Source organism: Excalfactoria chinensis, chromosome 9, assembly GCF_039878825.1.
Source record: "Excalfactoria chinensis isolate bCotChi1 chromosome 9, bCotChi1.hap2, whole genome shotgun sequence".
Taxonomy (NCBI): Eukaryota; Metazoa; Chordata; class Aves; order Galliformes; family Phasianidae; genus Excalfactoria; species Excalfactoria chinensis.
In genome coordinates this window covers 11,378,805-11,397,305 of record NC_092833.1, presented here as the reverse complement: position 1 = coordinate 11,397,305, position 18,501 = coordinate 11,378,805, and the positions used below count along the sequence as shown (strand labels likewise).

Sequence of the window (18,501 nt, the reverse complement as noted above, 5' to 3'; positions counted from 1 at the left end):
CCCCATAAAAATTACATCTCTGTGTCAAAGGGGGCTGTGAACAGGGAAGCTGCAATGAGACTGAACCATTCTGCCCCAGAAGGATTTATACTGTACAGTCCTGCTGGGAGTCACAGGCTCCAGTTTCTTAGGGGACTAAAATATCATCTCAAAACATGAATGATCATTTATGACTTCCTACCATGTTCCAACACCATTCATCAGTGAGTCATGTGAAACTGCTGGGCAGCTCAACAAATACGCTATCCTAAAATCCCAACGGCTCAAATGCCTTTGTGTGAAGCTATCAGAAAATACTGCATGACTGACTTGAGAGCACAAGCTTTTAGAAACAGCAGGGAAATGAGGCACTGGGTCTGCTTTTCCCCTTCACAATACACAAATAAGAAAACAGCATCTACAGAAACACTGTGTATGTATAAAGCTGTGTAAGAAACCAATCACATTTATACACCAGAAGAAAAATAAAGAAAAAACGTGACCTACTGAAATCATTTGTATTGAGGCAGCTGCTGGATAAGACAAAGTGGAAAGGACAGGACAGCATAAAACATGGTAACAGGACTCATTTCAGAGAGGAGAAAGAAAACCAGTTCTACCTCTGGTACATGGCAGAAAGAATGAGGATCTATGCAAAGATAGCTACTGTCAGAGAAAGGCCAATAATAGCGAGACTCCTTGGCAAGATGATACAGATGTTCACACAGGATTATTCTGAAGGAACATCAAATGCTTTGGAATTGAAGTCACATGTGCAAAACATCATCCAAATTTTATCCCACTTTTAAGCTGCCAAATACCTAATACTGAGAAAACTGAACCATCTTTACCAAGCACCTTGCAGTTCTAAAGCCAGGCTCAAGCTGCACCCAGCTGTTACGAACTTAAGGTACAGCAGTCAGTGAATCAGACCTCTGATAGAGAAACTACACCAACTTCTTTTTACCAGAGAGGACAACGCAAGGTCTTACCTATACAGTAAGGCATAAGTCGCATGTGGGCCTTCTAAACTTTGAATCACTTTACTTTCAAACACTTCAAGAAATGTTCTATTTTTGTTTTCCTGATCATCTACAGAATCACATCTGCACCACAGTGTCGGAACAGCAGAAAAATGTACCTGAGGCACTCCGATCCGTCGGCAGGCTTCCAAGAAGTTCTCCACGTTTCGTCGGCATTTCGCCATTGTAAGCTTAGGCTGCAAAAGAAGCAGGCAAGGTGCTCTTAATTGGAAGGATTTTACACTGTAATGGAACTCTTAATAAAACTCTTTGCCAAAAAAATATCACACCGCAGTAAGTTTGTATAATTCAAACCAGGCCGTGCTGCACTTTGCTTCAGAAAGGCAAGTTCTGAGCTTTCTGCAAAGCCACTTATGAATACGGGAGGATTTTTTAAGACAACTCTAACCTGTGCTGTACTGATACACTTAAAACAGACTAACACTTTAGTGACTACAATGTGATAATTTAAGATACCAAATGAAACATACACATACATAGCACCTGTGCTGTGATTTCAGCACAACTGAAAGATATGAAGCAACCCGGAGTCCATTCTGGGTTGCTACATTAAAAAGATACTCAAAGTCTTGTTTCAATTAAGGAAGAGATAACAAATGAAGGGTAGATGAACCCAGAAGATGACGGAATAAAACTGGCACAGCGACTTGCCGCATACAAGCCTATTGCAGATGAATTCATTGGCACTTTTCAAGTAATGCTTTTTCTGCGTAGTTGGCTTCCTCACCTCTACACGGACCTAGCACTGCACAGGCTCTGTCTTGTTTCTGTTCCTGAAGCTTATTCTTTTCTGATTAAAGAGACACGAGCTTCCTGTTCCTTCACACAAGCAACCCACAGTGCGCGCAGCAGCAGCCTCTGCGAGCTCAGTGTTTTTCCTTCAGAGGGGGGAAAGCAGACTGGCAGGGCTCTTCCTCTGCCCCCTCAGCCTGCTATGTTCCTCACCAAGAAAGCAGGTTAAAGGCTATTGCTGCTTTCTTTCTCCTGCAGGATGGAGGGAGCACAAAGATCACATTGTGACTGAGGAAAGACACGATGCCTCTTCTGCTGCTGGAGCCGTCCAGCCACAGGCTGCCTCTTCTGTGACATTTATGACAAAGCCAGGATTTAACTTGTAGCACAGAATATTTGCCAGCACATAAAACCAGGCAATTGAGAAGATATTCTTGACAACTCAAGTCTTGCTGAATAGCAGCTGTCTGCATTTCTCTTAACGATTCCACAATCTGCCTAAAATACTGGCGCGTCCAGCTCAGTCCTTCTCAAAATAATGAAGACATCTCCTTGTTCACATAATTCCAAGCAGGAGGAACCATAATGATACAGTACACAGCCTTGTAAGTGTCAGTTCAAATTCCAACCAACGCAAGGACCGGCTCCAAAATAAGAAAGAGCAAACAATGTGCTTGTTTCAAACCCTGCAGGAAAAAAGGCTTCTTCCCCCTATTTACATAATGTTAAAATGATGTGAAGGTGCATCACGAGCAGTTTGTCTCTCCATTGTATTTACAGGTAGCTGATCATAAACGTTTTCACTGAACTTTCTGACTGCCACATACACGTTATTTTTTTGGCTGACAGATCATGTCATTAATTTGCTGTTGTATCACAGCTCTTCATCTCACTTTAATCCCGCGCTCTCCCAGCACAATACAGAACAGTGCACACAATAACATATCACCTCCACTGCCTTACAAAAACGCTGCAGTTCGGTAAGAGGAACAAGTTCCTCCGTTGTCCAACTTCTCTTGCACTTCTTCCCTTGCTCTGAACAACCCCCAGATAAAACAACCTTTTTTCCTTGTGTTATCACAAAGGTATGAGTGGATTACTTTGTTCCAGGAGGTGGTGGTGCTCTCCAAGCATGTGAAAACACAGCTCAAGTGTGCTCTGCTGACATTCCTAAGCGGAGAAATTTGTAGTGCTGTGAAATGGATACAGAAATCATTTTGGCCTCTTTGCTTGCTCTTGCTGCTCTGTGCAGCAGGATCCCAAATAACATAGAGAATCATAAGTAAGAAGGTTTTAAATGAAACCACAGATACTCTACAGACAGAACAGTCGTCATGTATGTTTACAAATGAAAATAATGAATTTCACACTTGCATGGATTACAGATCTTTGCTGGAAGGGTTTTAGACACCGACAAAACGCTGTCATTCGGACATACTTACAACAGCAGGTGAGGGGACGTGGATGCTGGGGACAGACCGAGGACGGACGTGGTTAGCCAGGTGGCACAGAACAACGCCATCGGTGAGAGCTGCTCCAAGGTCACTGGGCAGTGACACTTTCAGCCGTGACTCAATATTCTGTGCAAAATGAACATGGACACAGAAAGTAAGTGCTGGTTTCAGTCAAAGGAACATTTTATAAGAGTAGAAGCACTTGCGTTACAACTCCCTGCTTATTCACCAGACTGTTTGGAACAGCTTTCTGAGTAACACCAAGACAGGTTCTGCACTGTGCTGGGTCAGAGCCGAACACAATCTGGGAGCCCTTGAGTTCAATGATGAACAGTTTTCTGTTCTATCAGGGGGATAGAGAAAAGATTTAATCTTACCTAGGAAGCAGAACGAGAGAGAGATTGCATGTAAAGCATTCTGAGATGAGAGATGAAAGACTAAAGAAGCTGAGCTTTGTTTCACTTCACTTAAGACAGCTTTCTCCTTTCAGAGAGAGCAGATCGTCCTTACTCTGACAATTTGCAGAGAAAAGAGCTTCCTGGCTATCTGGGATGATTATGGCTTTTAAAATCAGCTTTAGAAAGAGGAATTCTCATTTACTGAGATAGCTCAGAGCATTGAACCACTTCAAGGAATCCCTTCACAGACAGCGAAAGTGTGCCTGAGGCAAAGCAGAGCAGTACCTTAATGCCCTGTGGCATACTCAGTATTAGCTACTATCATGGGCACAAGGCAGAGCATACTAGCCCTCAACAAACAAAAAGCCTGAATGTAGGGAATATTTTTGCCACAGATATTCCACAATTAACTGAGGATAAAGCGAGAGCCAACAGGTAGATTCACAGCACACAAGGAAAGCAGCAGTCTCTGTGTGCCACCTGCTTTTCTATAGGCTTTATAGCAAAGGTGAATTTTTAGAAAGAGATAAAAAAAGAAAGACACTGAGGGAGCTCCCTGCAAGTATGAAGGGTGATGAGGAGAAAAGCATGCGATCCTTCTAAAAGCAAAGATCACCAGCCGGTCAGAAGCAGGAGGCAAAGATTGCCAGCCAGTCAGAAGGAAAAGTTAGTGCTGTGTAATTCACTGCAGCTTAGTCTAACTTTATCCACAACAAAAACATAACCAGCACTGCATCCATTGAAAGAAACACTCAGACTGCACAGCGCCACTCCATTTCAGTTGACTCCTCACCATAATTGGCTCAGTGCAATTAGTCCAGAACACAAGGGCAGCTTTAACATGCCGGCACACAACACATTTACTGAGAGGCTCACTGGTTTTGTCAACACTTACCTTACGTAGCTGCTCTATCAGCTCCAGCTCCTCCTCACGCTGCTTGGAGCTTTGCCTAACTCTAGTGTCTGCAGAATCATTAGCAGGAGACAAGGCACGGGAAGATGATGAAGCAACCACTGAAAAAACAGCATGAAGAGCAATCGGTAAGTATGGTTTGGCTGACTGCCCTCCGCTGCTGCATGACACATGTACAGTGTTCCAGAACGGGTACAGGGCATTCCTTTACACAAATCTGCTTCTTTAACAAGCCTATTAACCTAACAAACCTGCTAATCTAAATGAGGTGTTTCCGAATACATCTCCTTGTTTCTCTTGGCTACTAATCGTTCCCAAAAAGAGGACAAAGTTTTGACAGATGAAGTATGTTGAAAGAGTTTAGGCTTTCTACAGACTTTGCAGTTTTGGCTTATGCTGCTACATACAGTGCAAAATCCATCGAGCTGCCTTTATAACTTGTTGAAGGCTTGCGTGGCATTTCCTTGCTATTTTTTAGGCGTAAGGACAAGGACCAAGAAGAACAGATTCCCACCTTTCCACAATTACGATGTTCATTCGACAAGTATTTACAATGCTACATGGCTACAGATGAAACCCTAAAAATACTCTGTTGATAATGACCTGAAGTAAGAGAGCAGTGAAAAACCTGGGTAAGGCAGATGTTAATAAAATGTAATGCAGAACGAGCTCATTGATGAGTTACATAACCTACCTTTGTTTGCTTCATCCCTGACAGCTGCTCGGAAAAGGAAACTCTCGGGTCGCTGGGAAGGGTTTCTATAGGAAGGCAGGGCTGCATGACCAGGATGCGGAGGGGAAAGGTGGACTAAACAAATGTGGGAAGGCACAGGAAAGGAAATGAGGAAGAAGGAAATGGTTAGAGTTTAAATAGGAAACGGGTTCAGCAATGTGGTAATTAAGAAGAACAAAATAAATTTTAATATAATGACAAAATAATTTACGTGCATGCATGATAAAAGCATAGGGCAGGAAAAGGCACTTCCAAGGACACTTGCCATGCAAAGCACATTCCACATACCACTTCCAACAACTGTTCTGACTGCTGCTGAATGAATCTGGGGGCCAAAGCCTACACTGTCCCTGAGGACACGCTTCAGCCCTGCTGCCTCACCCCTCATGTGTTTTCAAGGAGACCCAAATAAGTGGGTCAGCTCTCAAACACAGCAGTGCCACACACAGCGCTCCCTTCCCTCAAAGCACAAATGTGCAGGCAGATATTTCAACCTTGTTTTTCAGCAGCTTTGCCTCCTTTCCCTGTTACCTGTCTGAGTGGTGGATGAGCCAGGAGAGATGGTGGATCTGTCATCACTCTGTAGGCAAAAAAGTAGAAGAGCATAAATGGTCTTAATGTGGAAGAAGTTGTGACTACATTTGTACTATTTGCTGTGTGATAAGAGGCACCATCCATCGAAACGTACTACAGAACAAAGAGCCAGCTGTGAAAAACACAACACGTTGTTCCTCGAGTCTCATCTCTGCAGAAAGCAGCTAAACTTCTTTTTTTTCCTTTGCAGAACTGCCACAATTACTCTTTCCTGAGGAAGAAGCGGTGAAGCAGCACTGACAGCGCAATGCTCGCTTTGTTTATCCCTCCTTCTCACCAAGATGTTAAATATTCTTTGCAGAAGAGGCACAGCAAAAACAGCTGATTAAAAAAAAAACATGCAAAACTTGCATAACAGCAGCATGGATAAGAATACTGAGCCTCTTTGACACCTCTGGCAATGCAAAACTGCTATTCACTGGATATCACCTTCCCTAGTGAAATACAATGTAGTTAAGCACTGCAGTAAAACACAGACCAATGTCTCATTCAGAATAGTAGTTTCCACAAAAGAAAGTCATAGGACACCTATACTCAGTGGGAAAAGCAAGCCAGAAAAGAATGCAAAAGAAATACTTCTGATAAACTCGACTTGGTTAAGAGAAAATCATCTTGTAAATAAAAAGCAACATCAAAGCCAGTGAGGAACCCCTTGGAGCAGATGGGTTACCATGCTTTTTAGCTTGGACACAGCCTGAAGCTAAGATGAGGTCATAGCTACTACAATCTAACCAGGTAAATCAGATTCATGCCCTACTTGAACTTCTGACCAGAAGCTGACATACCAACACCTGTAAAAGCAGATGCGTGGACCCAAGTTTTTTGCTGGATTTATTGGTGAATGATAATAGCAAGAGATACCTTGGCAGGACTGAGGGCAGAGGTGTTAGGCAGGGCAGTAGCACAGCTGTCTTGATTCAACCCTGAGAGGGACTGAATGCAGAAAGAAAGAGAAGGCAGCAGCAGTGTTAGCAAGCAGCTGGTAGGGCACATGCACAGCTAGAACTGAGTAGCCAAGTCAGGATGGAGGAGGTGATCATGGTTACGTGCTCAGAAACACTTAAAAAGCAAAAGACAGGCACAACAGGTATTTAATTTCAAAGTAAGGCTAAAGCTTTCCTACTCTCCTAAACTTTCTGGCTAATGAGCTTGGCAGGTGAAAACTTTCCTTTTTTACACATCACAAAGTGACATCGGAAGCAAAGCTAAAGGACACACACTTGTTCTGCCTCCAATACCTGATGCTGGTCTTTGTGAATTACACGTGGAAGGAGATGTTACAGACAGGGCAAACCTTACACAAACACCTTCATGCCCCACACAGGCAGCAGCTGATCCTCAGAACAGCCTCCTCTGCAGCAGTGCAGAGCTAACTTTTTTGCTGTTTTTGTTTGCTTGCTTTACAAGTTCCAGAATGGTATTTCAGCAAATGTAACATCAGCTAATATAGCAAAAAGCAAAATAAAGCAAGTGGTGGCGGTCTATGACAGCAATGCAACTTTATCCCTGTACAAAAAGAGCAAGACAACCTTGACACAGACCAACACGCAGCAGTCACGATCCACAAACCCAGCAGTGGGCAAAAGGGGGAACACAGCACACAGAGGGTAAGAGAAGTACAACAGCAACACAGTGCATGCTCTTCACCTGTTTGCGAGTCCCTGGCCTTCTCTTAATGGTATTGGTGTTATTGTCAATCTCAAACACAAAGAGAGGCTCAAAGCCATTCTGTCAGGGACAGCGAGGAAAGAAAGGGAGGAAAGAGAGGAAGAAGTGAGGCAAAGAACAACTGTAAGAGAAGGTAGTTGCAATACAAGAAGAATCAGGGTGCTGCAATTCAGACTTACGCACTACTGCACACGCTGCTCTTCATTTCTAGGTCTAGCAATGAAGTTAGAGAAATGTCCCCAGCCAGAAACAATTTTAGATAGAGGGAATGCCAAAACAGAGCCCAGCTGTGACTCCATGCTAACTAAAAATAAGGCTGCTTTACAACAACTTGATTGTCAGTTGTCTGAGCATACAAATGGATGGCAACTGCCTGAGAGAAACCTCCAGGGCACGAGTAAGCATAATCCAAGTCGTGCTTACTTTACTCATGCTGTTATTACTTGGAGCACACTGGTGCCCAAATGGCTGAACTTACAATGTCTCAGAGATGCCAGGTGTTAACTGTGATGACGGTCCCAGGTCACGTTTCAGAACATGAGACAAAAACACAACGAAGGCAGCCCACACGAGCGTTGCACAACGAGGTCACAGCGGCTGCATGGTGCCCAGTGGGTATTTCACAGGCTTTGTGACAAACTGAGAAGCAATTTGCGTGAACAACATTGGAACCTTTTGTACCTGTCTCCCACTGACTCACCTGGTAACGTACAGTAGTAGAAGGGAGAAAAAGCTATCTGGGGAAAGATGAGATTCAAAAGCAGTCAAGACTGAAATCATGACCCCAGGACTGAAGCCTTGATGCTGTATTAACAAGCACCCCCAACTGCAATGAGAGTACTGTAGCGAGAATGGCAAATGGGATATGAGTAATACAAGACTGCGTTACACTGTAGGTTTTCTCAGAGAGGCCAGCGACTGTATTCCTTCAGCAAAGGCTCAGCTGGTCTGGCTGTTATAAATCAACACAGTGAAATCCACCACAACGCATACTCCAGTCCTATGGCCAAACTCCACTTTGCATCAAATCACAGGGATGCAGAAGGAACAAGCAAGCAAACTGTAAATGCTCACAGAAGGCGTGGAAAGCCTTTTTGTGAGCTGAAACAGACTGCCCTGAAAGTACCAACCAATGGGAAGGAACGACCAGAGCAAACTGTGCAACGCAAAAGTAATTTCAATTTGTGTTAAACAGCAACAGACAGGAGCAGCAAAAGAAACGTGAGGAGATTTTAAGAGGAAAATCTCAACTCAAATTTGGCTTTTAGGAATTTTTCTGTTAAAGAGGTAACAACGCCTGAAGAATTACCAAAATAAAGGAGAGCTCACCTGCATTCTAAGTAACTATTCATATTTTTTTCCTTGAACAATCAGTGTAAAATCCAATAGACAGCACGCAGCTTGATTGTTACCTTCAAAAAGGTAACTGATTTCAATCCTTACGACAGCTTTCTGTTTTTCAAGCAATCCGGGGGCGATTCCTTGCTGCTAAACAAGTTTTTGCCATCCAAGATACATAAGTGGAAATAAAAGAACTGCTGCAAATTCATGAGCTGCCCCGAGCTACACGTTCCAGTTACAACAGTCACTACAAGCAGCTGTCCTGGCATCTGTCATCATTAGACACAGCGTGCACTTCCGCTGCAGCACAGATCTGCAGCTCATACTTCCATAGTTGAGCAAAGCAGTGTTTCATACACTGACCCCACGATGTATAGGATGCAGAGTTTAGGGCTGCTGAGAGAAGGTTAAGAAATCCAAAGAAAATGTAATGCCAAAACTACTACTTTCAAATACGGTTCCAACTTTCCCTGTCAGCCCGGCCACTTTTTTTTCCCCCCAAACCCTTTTTTTGTGCATAGATTTAATGTGGATGAAGGAACAAAAGAAACCTCCGTGGATGGAAGCTCAGCAAAATGACTGCTAAAAATTCCCAGTATACAACCTAGAATTCAGTACAATCAAAACCATGGGATACCACTAACAAATAAAAAGGGTCCTTAAAACGCATCATCTTTGAAACGCATCCTAAAGATGAATTCACTGGCAGCAGAATATCAACATTTTGCTTTACAAAACCCACAACTGCTCTCCTGGTTCTTACAGCGTATGAATGTGCTTCTGTGTTTAGATTGGCTGACTGTGATTTCTGTAAACAGGCACATGCACGATGATCACAACGCACTCTTTTCACGAGGAGCCTTCTGCCCCCTCACAGCGCTGGGCATGAGACAGCAGGAACACCAACACATTTGAATGAAGAGACAGTAGACACCGATCAACACGTTCAGAAGAGATGTATTCTGACAGCACTGCCTATAGAGAGTTTAGGCAGGTGATGGGGACGCACATGAGCTAAGAACATAAATCCCAGGCATGCAGTCATGCAATGGCAGGCAAATCAAGTGTATTCTTCTACAGATGAGGATTGTGGCATTAATTATATTCTTTAATTGTGCTACATCGCTAAGATGCCGTTAAAGAAGAAATAGCATAAAACATGAAGTACATTAAAGTTTTCCTTTTTGCTCGCATTCAAACTAGCTAAGTAAGACATCTTCATCACTAAACAGCAGCAGAGAATGAGGAACAGCTCAGACTTTTAGCACTTTAGTGTACAGCAATATTTTCCCTTTGTTGCACTGGGGTTGCAGGACACCAAACCGCACCAAGCACTTGGTGCAGGATGCAAACACAGCTCAGGTGGGAGGCTGCATTCAGAGCATCCAGCTGTTTATTCGATGCTGGAGAGAGCTCATCAATTAGGAGGCAAGCTAAACAGAGGGCGAATCAAAGGAGAATGACCTGAGGTCAATTTGGAATTTTATAAGTTGTTCTTTATTAGCAGTAATTCCCTTCTGCTCTTAGCAAAAGGTAAGCTTCAATTATTCTGCAGGAAAACATCACTATGGTATTAAGAAATGACTGACAGTACAACTATCGACATACTCAAAATAAGCCACTTCTGTAAAAAGAGGTCATGTTTTATGCTATTTAGATTAGATCTGAAAGAGTTGGTCTAATCTGAGACAACTGTAACACGTCATTATTTTTATGCTCCAGAATCTGCCACAGAAAAAGGCTGTTGCGTGCAGGATCTTACCACTAACAAGGCACTATCATCAGTATGCTGAGACCTTCTGGATGGAAAGGGACACTGGGAGGTGGGAGAGATGGAGTAACGTCAGAAACAAACAGAACGACACAGCTGTGAACAGACAGACATTTTGAAACACGTGCTGCTTGTTTACAGCGCTGTGAGGCATTTCTTCTACAGTTCCATACGGTAGCCAAAACTGTATTGGAGTATACAGCCACATGACCCAGGAATTACAGGGTATCCCTATCACTTAAGGAATCAATTATTCTGCTCTCTGTGCTGTCTTGAGCACATACAGACAACCATGAATTCAGTTTTTACCATGGGAGAACAAAGGACCCCTTAAAAGAATACATTCAGAACAGAAGAGCATTAAAGCAAGAAATGGAGCAAAAAACTATTTCAAACACCCCATGATTTGGTAATTTTCAAAGAGGTAAAAAATAAGGTGAAAACGCTTTGAAAGCGATAATTACCTGCATTACGCTGTTAAAGGTTTTGATCTGATTAACGCTGCCATGTGAATTAATTTCCCCCATCTAAGAGGGGATGGCAAGCAGTGGAAGAGCATTTATTACACTGTAACGTGATGCACACAGTGAGCAGATGCCACTGGCACAGATCTGTATATTTTAGAAGACTGAGCTCTGTGTGGTTTCTTGTCCCCTTTTCATTGCCTTTGACTATAAAATGATGTTAAAAGAAAGTTCTTTTGTTTTGCTTTGAATAAGCAAGCAGACCTCCAAATAAAAACAGCTGATCTATCTGGAATAACTGGCAATAGGACAGGAAAATGGGAGGAAACTGATCGACGAATGAGAAATGACTGCACCACAAAAACTTGTCTGAATACTCCCATTAGAAAGTGAACTGTATTGCTTCCAAGCAGCATCTTGAAATGGAACATGAAATCTATTTTCTGTATAGAACACAGAAAACATACCAGAAAACAAAACAGACAGGCAATCTGCACAAACAGGAGGAGATATTAAACTGATCCACAAGGGGAAATGTGTGCTTGGGGTGTCAACCAAGGACTGATTAAATGCGCAATGCTATGCTATAACCCAGTCCTGAAGTGCTCTCCACTATCAGGAAATCCCCTGATTTCTGAGATAGCTTTAAAAGTAATGCTCTCATTGGAGTCTTACCTCGCTATCCAGAGGACTTTGCTTCTGAGGACTTAAAGATGCTTTTTGCTATGGAGAAAGAAAACGGGGAAGACCAATTTAAAAGCACGAGACAGAGAAATATGAATGAAAATATGAACAATACAGTATAATTAAGAAGTGTTTTAAAACAGAAATAGCCCTGGTTTTTAAATACAACATGCACCAGGCTGATGCCAAGTTTCCACAGAGCTGAAACTTCACTGATACTATTAGTGAAAAGCCAGCCTTTTTACTGTATGAAAACAAAAAAGCCCAAATTGTTTTTGCATCTTAAAGAAGCGTAATAGACCCAAAATATAACCCAAGGGAGGAATTCCATTGCCGAGAACAAAGTTCTCATGAATAACAAAGGCAACAGAAGAAGAAAAATAAAAGACGACTTGTCAATGAAGATGCATTTTGTGAAGTTTTTAACTGAAAGACTGAGCTGATTTTCTTCAATAATTAAAAAAAAAAAAATAGAACTGTTTTCTGCACAGTATTGCCAGGGGACTAAGATAGTTGTGTTAATTAAAAGCCTAGACTCATAGGCAGCTAAAACCCAAGCTGCTTCTTCATATGCTTTATAAAATAGCACTCATGCCCAAGAGTGCAGCATGCAAGTGCTAATGACCACGGCAATTCATTCTCATTAAGATGATCAGGAAAGATGAAGGTTTGGAATGGACTCAGGACTAAAGGGAAAGTACCTTAACGAAGTCGAGAACAGCTTCTCTCTGGATCTGCTTTGTTCTCATCCTTTCCTCCTCGTACTGCAGGGCTGCTAGCTGTGCCTCCCGGCGGGTACGCTCTATGTGCCTGCGGTGCAAGTCGGGATCTGTATTGGGCACCTATTGGGAACAAAACAGGGCACTGTGCTGTACAGATAGAGCCACAGCGGTTAATACAGATGGGTTACAGTGAAACTGTCCGTGTCTTATGGCTAGCCTGAGTTGGGTTCTGCATCAGACTTAGACTGAAGGGTAAGACAGAAGAGTTTAATGCATTACCTGATTCTGGTGACTTGATAGAGAGAGAAAGTAAGGTGAATCAGCTGGGGGTCTGCCAAATGGAAAAAGAGAAAGTATATTTTCAATCTCCAATTGAAAAATAAAATCACATATGAGTTGTCAGTTATACACGTGTATCTTATTAACTCTGTAAGAGTAACTATTTAGTAAGACGTTAAATTGCTGCAATAACAATTTAACTTCATTACTTCCTGATTGACTCTGGGCAGGTATTGCTACCTCTTCTCCTAACGGTATTAAAATGCTTCCACAGCTCAAGATGCATCAATGGCTTTGTACATTTGGCTTATTACACTCAGATATCCAGCACTTAATATTCATTCTGCAGGAGCTGATTAAGTAACCAATCCAGAAACTCTCCAGATGATCCTCATATAGAGGAACAACTGGTTTCTGTGGTTAGCAGAGAAAACAATTGAAACATATTTAGTAGGAACTATACGTTTCTTCTCCCTACCTCTCTGTTCTGTCCACATAACTCCTTAGTACTTGGTGATGCTCTCTGTCCTGCATCAAATTTAGAGTTTCAGGTCTTCTTAATTCAGTGTCCCTGCAGGCAAACAGCAGGTGGAAGGGGGATTGGCCACTGATGCATAAACACCACTGTCAGACAAATCCTTCTCCAGATTACAGCTGTTTGTAAAACTAACCGCCCAGACAACGAGCTTCAGACAACCACAAAGGTGGAATTTAAGACAGCTAAAGAAATGTTGTGATACCAAGTTAGGTTGCAACTACTGCAGTTCGTAATTTAATGGATGTAACTTCCTTAACTATCAGAACAATTTCAAAACAGAGGAAGTTTGAATCTCTCTTAATATTACATTGTGAAGATTACAGGCCTTTCTGTTTCTGGAAAGAGCAGTATTCAGGGTTCAACTAAGTGCCAGGAAGTGTACTCAGAGAAGAGTGCACTCAGCATTGCTGTATCAGAAATGCACCACAGCCCATCCAGGGGCAACAACTATATCTACTGAGCTGAATCAACTGATGTAAGTACTCTTAAGATGAAGCCTGCATTACATCCAAATCTTCAAGAGTTTTAATGGCTCCAGCATGTTTTAAAAAAAAAAGGAAAAAGGGCTGCAAGCCAAAGCATTTGCAATGAGTTACAATGAAAGCAGTTTACAGGTTGTGGATGGCACAAATGAAGTACTCATCTAATATATGCTTAGAATTATATACATCAAAACCTGCCAATTGTCATATGGCTGTTTTTCCATAATCTTGAGGGCAATAGCATTACTTGTTTTCAGTGCCTCGTGAAGAATTTTGCTCAGCTGCACTGGAATACAAGCAAGCTCCAATTGCCTTGGATACTTAATGAACAACTTGCACACAAAGACTCACTGCTGTTCTCAAGTTAAATTTTGCTAACAATGGATAAATCTGAAGTTCCTTCATCATTCAGTCTGTACACGTAAACAGCAGCTTAGTCCTGGCTAACTTGCATCCTCACCTTGTTGTCTTCAGATGGAACTATGTTTGTGTAATTAGTTCTGTGTTGACCACAAACATTCAAATAGGACAAAGTACCAAAACCCAAAACTAAATCAGCCTTTCAAACAAAAAGCATTTGCTTCATTTGGGGAAAACATGTTAATGTTCACCCCAAACTGTCCTATGCTTTACTTATAGGCTCTACAGAGTAAGGAATGCAGATATATTCTGAAGCAGTTACCCCCCATTATATCAATACAGCTCCTATATTTACATACTGACTTCACATTTCAAGATCTCTGTTAAAGCACTGCCATGATTCTGGAAACATTTACACACTACTCTTGATTTCTTGTTCTCTTTGAAGACCATTTTTAAACATCATCACACTTTATTGACAGTGTAAATAATGACATACTGAGAGCTTGCAGTTCTTTCTCTTTAAAATATTCCTAGTGCAGCTGAGCTGGTTTTCTGCTGACTGCTTCACATTCATTTTCATTCCACACAATACTGCAATGTTTCAACAGCATATTTAAGGTTCTGTCAGTTTTGATTTCATGCTATCAGAAAGCTGTCAATGTTCCTATTCTCTGCTCTTTCAACAAGACACCCAGACATCCCAAACCTACCCACCTCATTCACACCCTGTCCAGCTTCATATTTATGGATAAAAAATTGTCAATTGTTTAATCAAAAAGCAAATATTACATCTGTTTAGAACTGTATGCTTCAATTTGGCATAGTTTTTTTTAACCAACTCATTTAAATCTGAGCATTGGTATAGAATAGTCAAGTCCTTTGATTACTGCCACGACTAGAACATGAATTACAAATACGTTCTTACTCTGGATTTGGAAATGCCACACACACGTTCCCAGAGAAGCAAAAGAAATCATCATTAAAAAAAAACAAAGAGAAAATCATCCAGTGGAGCAGTTCTGGATTCACCACAGAACTCTGTACAAACCAGCATTAGCACATCTCTTACCTGCTTTGTTGTAAATACCGTCTCGTGTCCTCAGCCTTCTGGAGTTCTCTGGTAGATGCAGGCTTGGCTGGTGAGCTCTGTGCAGAACAACACAGGAGACTGAGTTAGCAACCCACCCAGAACAACGTACATTAAAAGTCAATGCATCTCTTTGTATAGCAACGCTTCCAACAAGCAGCATTCAACACATCCAAAAAAGAACAACAAAACATCTCAGAGATGTTTATTTTCAACTAGGCAAACTCAATATACAGAATACAAAGCAGATGCTCTCTTATGATGCCCTATGACAGATCACAGGAGAATAAAAAAGAACATGAGATGAACACCTACAGCTTAATTTGAGCTATGAAGTCATGGATCTCCCTGGGAACAGAGGCATATTGCTCCTGGTGTTATTTTTCAACGTTTTTGTTATGCCCACTAACTCAGAAAAATGGAAACATCAAGATTAACTTGTCAGTTCTCACTTGCTAGATTGCAATACAGTTAGCCTTCTAACTCACAGGGCGTTTTAGAATAGTCATCTTTTTAGACTAATTGTAAACAGCTTAATTTTTATGAATATAGAACCTACAACTGTTCGGATGTTGATCACTTTCCACTATTTAAAAGTGAAAAGCCCTTGCACTGTGCTGCCAGCAGCTGCCTTTGCTGAGTTCTGCTCATTTCTATGTTTCAAATGGCATCATTTGATATTGCGCTCGAGACCTCCAAAGGGAAATTGTCTCCAATGGATATTTGTGCCACTGATGTTTAACACAGCAACCAGTAACACAAAGTGGACAAAACAGCGGTGATCCTACATGAACACCATTTTATTTCCCCCCAAAATAACTACCTTTCTGCTTCAAAACACTCAGTGTTCTGAAAGGACACGTATGAACTGCAGCATAATGTGTAAGCATATCAACCACCACAGGTTTGCTCAGACAGGTTGCTTATGCAGCACATATAACAATCTGCTGAACTGTGAAGCTGCGTATGTAGCACTAATTAAGACTCACAGAACATAAAAAGGAACATGATGGGCTAAAAACCCATTGCTAGAGTTTGATTTCTGAGGAGACTCTGCCACGTCTGCCATCCAAACAGTACACAGCATTCACAGCAGAGGCTGCTGCAGTTGGAACAGAGATGTTTTCCACTTTTGTCCAGTTCTGCACCTGCATGCTGTGGGTAAATAGGTGCACGTATTGTGACTCTCAGGAATTAGATGGCAGTTATGGAGATGTCTGAAATGCAGCATTCCAGTGCAAGTCTTACATGCCAGCTTGAACAGAAAGGCACTTGAGAACAAAAAAGAAAAAGATACTGTTTAGACGTGCTGGGAGGAAAGAACAAAGAGGCCTCTTTGTTTTTTGGGGTTTTTTTTTTGGTGTGTGCGTGGAGTGTCTGTGAGAAAATAGTCCAGAGCTACTCACGCCTGTACCCAGATATTAGCAAAAAGCTGGCTGGTAAACTTTCTAACCCATCTAACAATAATTTTACACACTGTTCTTTTAACTGCATGCTTTTGCTGACTGAGAACAGTTGGATGCCAGATTGATCTCAAAGTACAACGTTTCCTGTTCAGGCAGGTGACTGTATACGTATCCAAGTCTGTAACCTATGGTGACACCTCAGAGTCCTGCTCAAAACTGAAAGAGATAGGAACTGTTTGCAGTATACAGGGGCTTTCTGAAGAGTCTGAGTACTGAAGTTAGTCTAAACATGGCAGCAAATTTCCTTATAATCAACAAGAATAGTCAAATTAATGGAGCTGCAAAATTCAAGTAGTAAATCTTTTAGCTGACAATGAGCATTTTTTTTCCCTTAAAAAAAACACATCATTTAGTCCTTAAGTAATTCATCAGGTAAACGTGAACAACATCTTAGGTTTCACCAGTTACCATTCAGAAGCATCAACTTCTGTGTTTTCATGGAATGAAAAGTGGAAGTGGAAATGGAATGGAAAACCATTCATTTCACAGAAACCTAAAGCACAAGGCTTGCAAAAACCCACAGTGCAGCAGGAGAAGCGTGGCTGCTTTAGACTCATCCCACAACTCCCAAAGTGCACTCAGGAGCAGCTTAACACCTCAGCCCTGACTGTCCACAAAGCACGACAGACCTCCCAGATCAGACCAGACCATACTAACGTCTTCTTTTTTTTACCCTCCTCTATAAGAAAACCTGTGAGGACAAGAAACATGAATATAAACACAAAGGCTTTCCTGTGGCATATGAATTTAATTAAAGTAAAAGCACCACCTCATTAGAGATTCGCCGCTGGTCAATATATGCCATGAACTGTGAGCTGAGGCTGTCTGAGTCCACGCACTTGGGCTGCCTCACCTCTTCCTCCTCCTCTTCTGTGGCACAGCTATCAATATAGTCGATCTGATCGAGATCGTGTTCCACTTGACATACACACACACACAAAGGAAACACCCATCGTTAGATGACCAACAGGAGAAGAAAATAAACAACACAAGAACAGTGCCAGGAACTGAGGTCCTACTGGCTTCCTTCCGTCTGGAAAGCTCAGACCCAGAGGTGTTGGATCCCGCCTGGCCCGCTAATGTTTGCTGAACACCAGATTTTGATGTAACAATAAAATTCATGGTTTTCAAAAGGCAGTGAGAAACAAAACAGAGCTCTGAACTGCTGGCTGCGGATACTGCAGCAATAACCAAAATTAACCTTAAAACTTTCTCAACTCTGAAAAACATCTGTCAACTAACAGGTTGTGCAATTATCTGTTTACATGCTGAGTTTATCTCGTTTCTAACTCATCTCCTTCAGACAAATACGGATGGATATGACATAGCTCTCCTATGTTTACTATTGCAACAACAAAGCAGAGGAGCATGACCAAGTTATCTGGATGCAAATGCAATGATTACAAAAAACCATGAGTGGAAATAAAGGAGCATGTTACAGAAAGCATCAAAACCCTCAAAATCAACATAAAATACCACAGAAGTCTTATTTGACATACACAGAATGTGCATTCTGCCCAGGAATTCTGAGTCACAACACTGAGTAAACTAGCTTAGTCAAAAATCCAGTGCAGAGGATGCAAAGAAAGCACAAGCTTCTTTTCCAAGCACCAGAGCTTTCCTGTCCTTTAAACTCTCCCCAAACTTGCACTAGACTCTCTTGCAGACATTCTTTTCCTACTCCCCCGCCTCTTTCCTGCTAGCCTAATACAGACCTCTCTTTGCCTCACCACACAATCTAGCAACTGTTACTGCCAAAGCCACCTCCTCTGCTGCTACACCCATCCAGA

At 41.9% G+C, this 18,501-nt stretch overlaps 1 protein-coding gene across 12 annotated transcripts in view; it reads right to left on the bottom strand.

Annotated features, from left to right (window-relative positions):
- Positions 1 to 18,501, bottom strand: part of LRCH3 (leucine rich repeats and calponin homology domain containing 3) — a 47,974-nt gene that overhangs the window by 7,716 nt on the left and 21,757 nt on the right. For 2 of the 12 annotated variants that reach the window (XM_072344923.1, XM_072344920.1), the window contains exons 9-22: positions 17,481 to 17,629; positions 15,228 to 15,304; positions 13,254 to 13,346; positions 12,776 to 12,827; positions 12,476 to 12,616; positions 11,766 to 11,813; positions 10,618 to 10,671; positions 7,494 to 7,574; positions 6,708 to 6,779; positions 5,784 to 5,832; positions 5,214 to 5,327; positions 4,502 to 4,620; positions 3,197 to 3,334; positions 1,121 to 1,198 (exon numbers count right to left, since the gene is read on the bottom strand). In XM_072344923.1, the coding sequence (XP_072201024.1) occupies positions 1,121 to 1,198; positions 3,197 to 3,334; positions 4,502 to 4,620; positions 5,214 to 5,327; positions 5,784 to 5,832; positions 6,708 to 6,779; positions 7,494 to 7,574; positions 10,618 to 10,671; positions 11,766 to 11,813; positions 12,476 to 12,616; positions 12,776 to 12,827; positions 13,254 to 13,346; positions 15,228 to 15,304; positions 17,481 to 17,629 (1,265 nt within the window). The remainder of the gene's footprint in view (positions 1 to 1,120; positions 1,199 to 3,196; positions 3,335 to 4,501; positions 4,621 to 5,213; positions 5,328 to 5,783; positions 5,833 to 6,707; positions 6,780 to 7,493; positions 7,575 to 10,617; positions 10,672 to 11,765; positions 11,814 to 12,475; positions 12,617 to 12,775; positions 12,828 to 13,253; positions 13,347 to 15,227; positions 15,305 to 17,480; positions 17,630 to 18,501) is intronic. The other 10 variants (XM_072344932.1, XM_072344924.1, XM_072344925.1 and 7 more) reach the window with 9 other exon arrangements.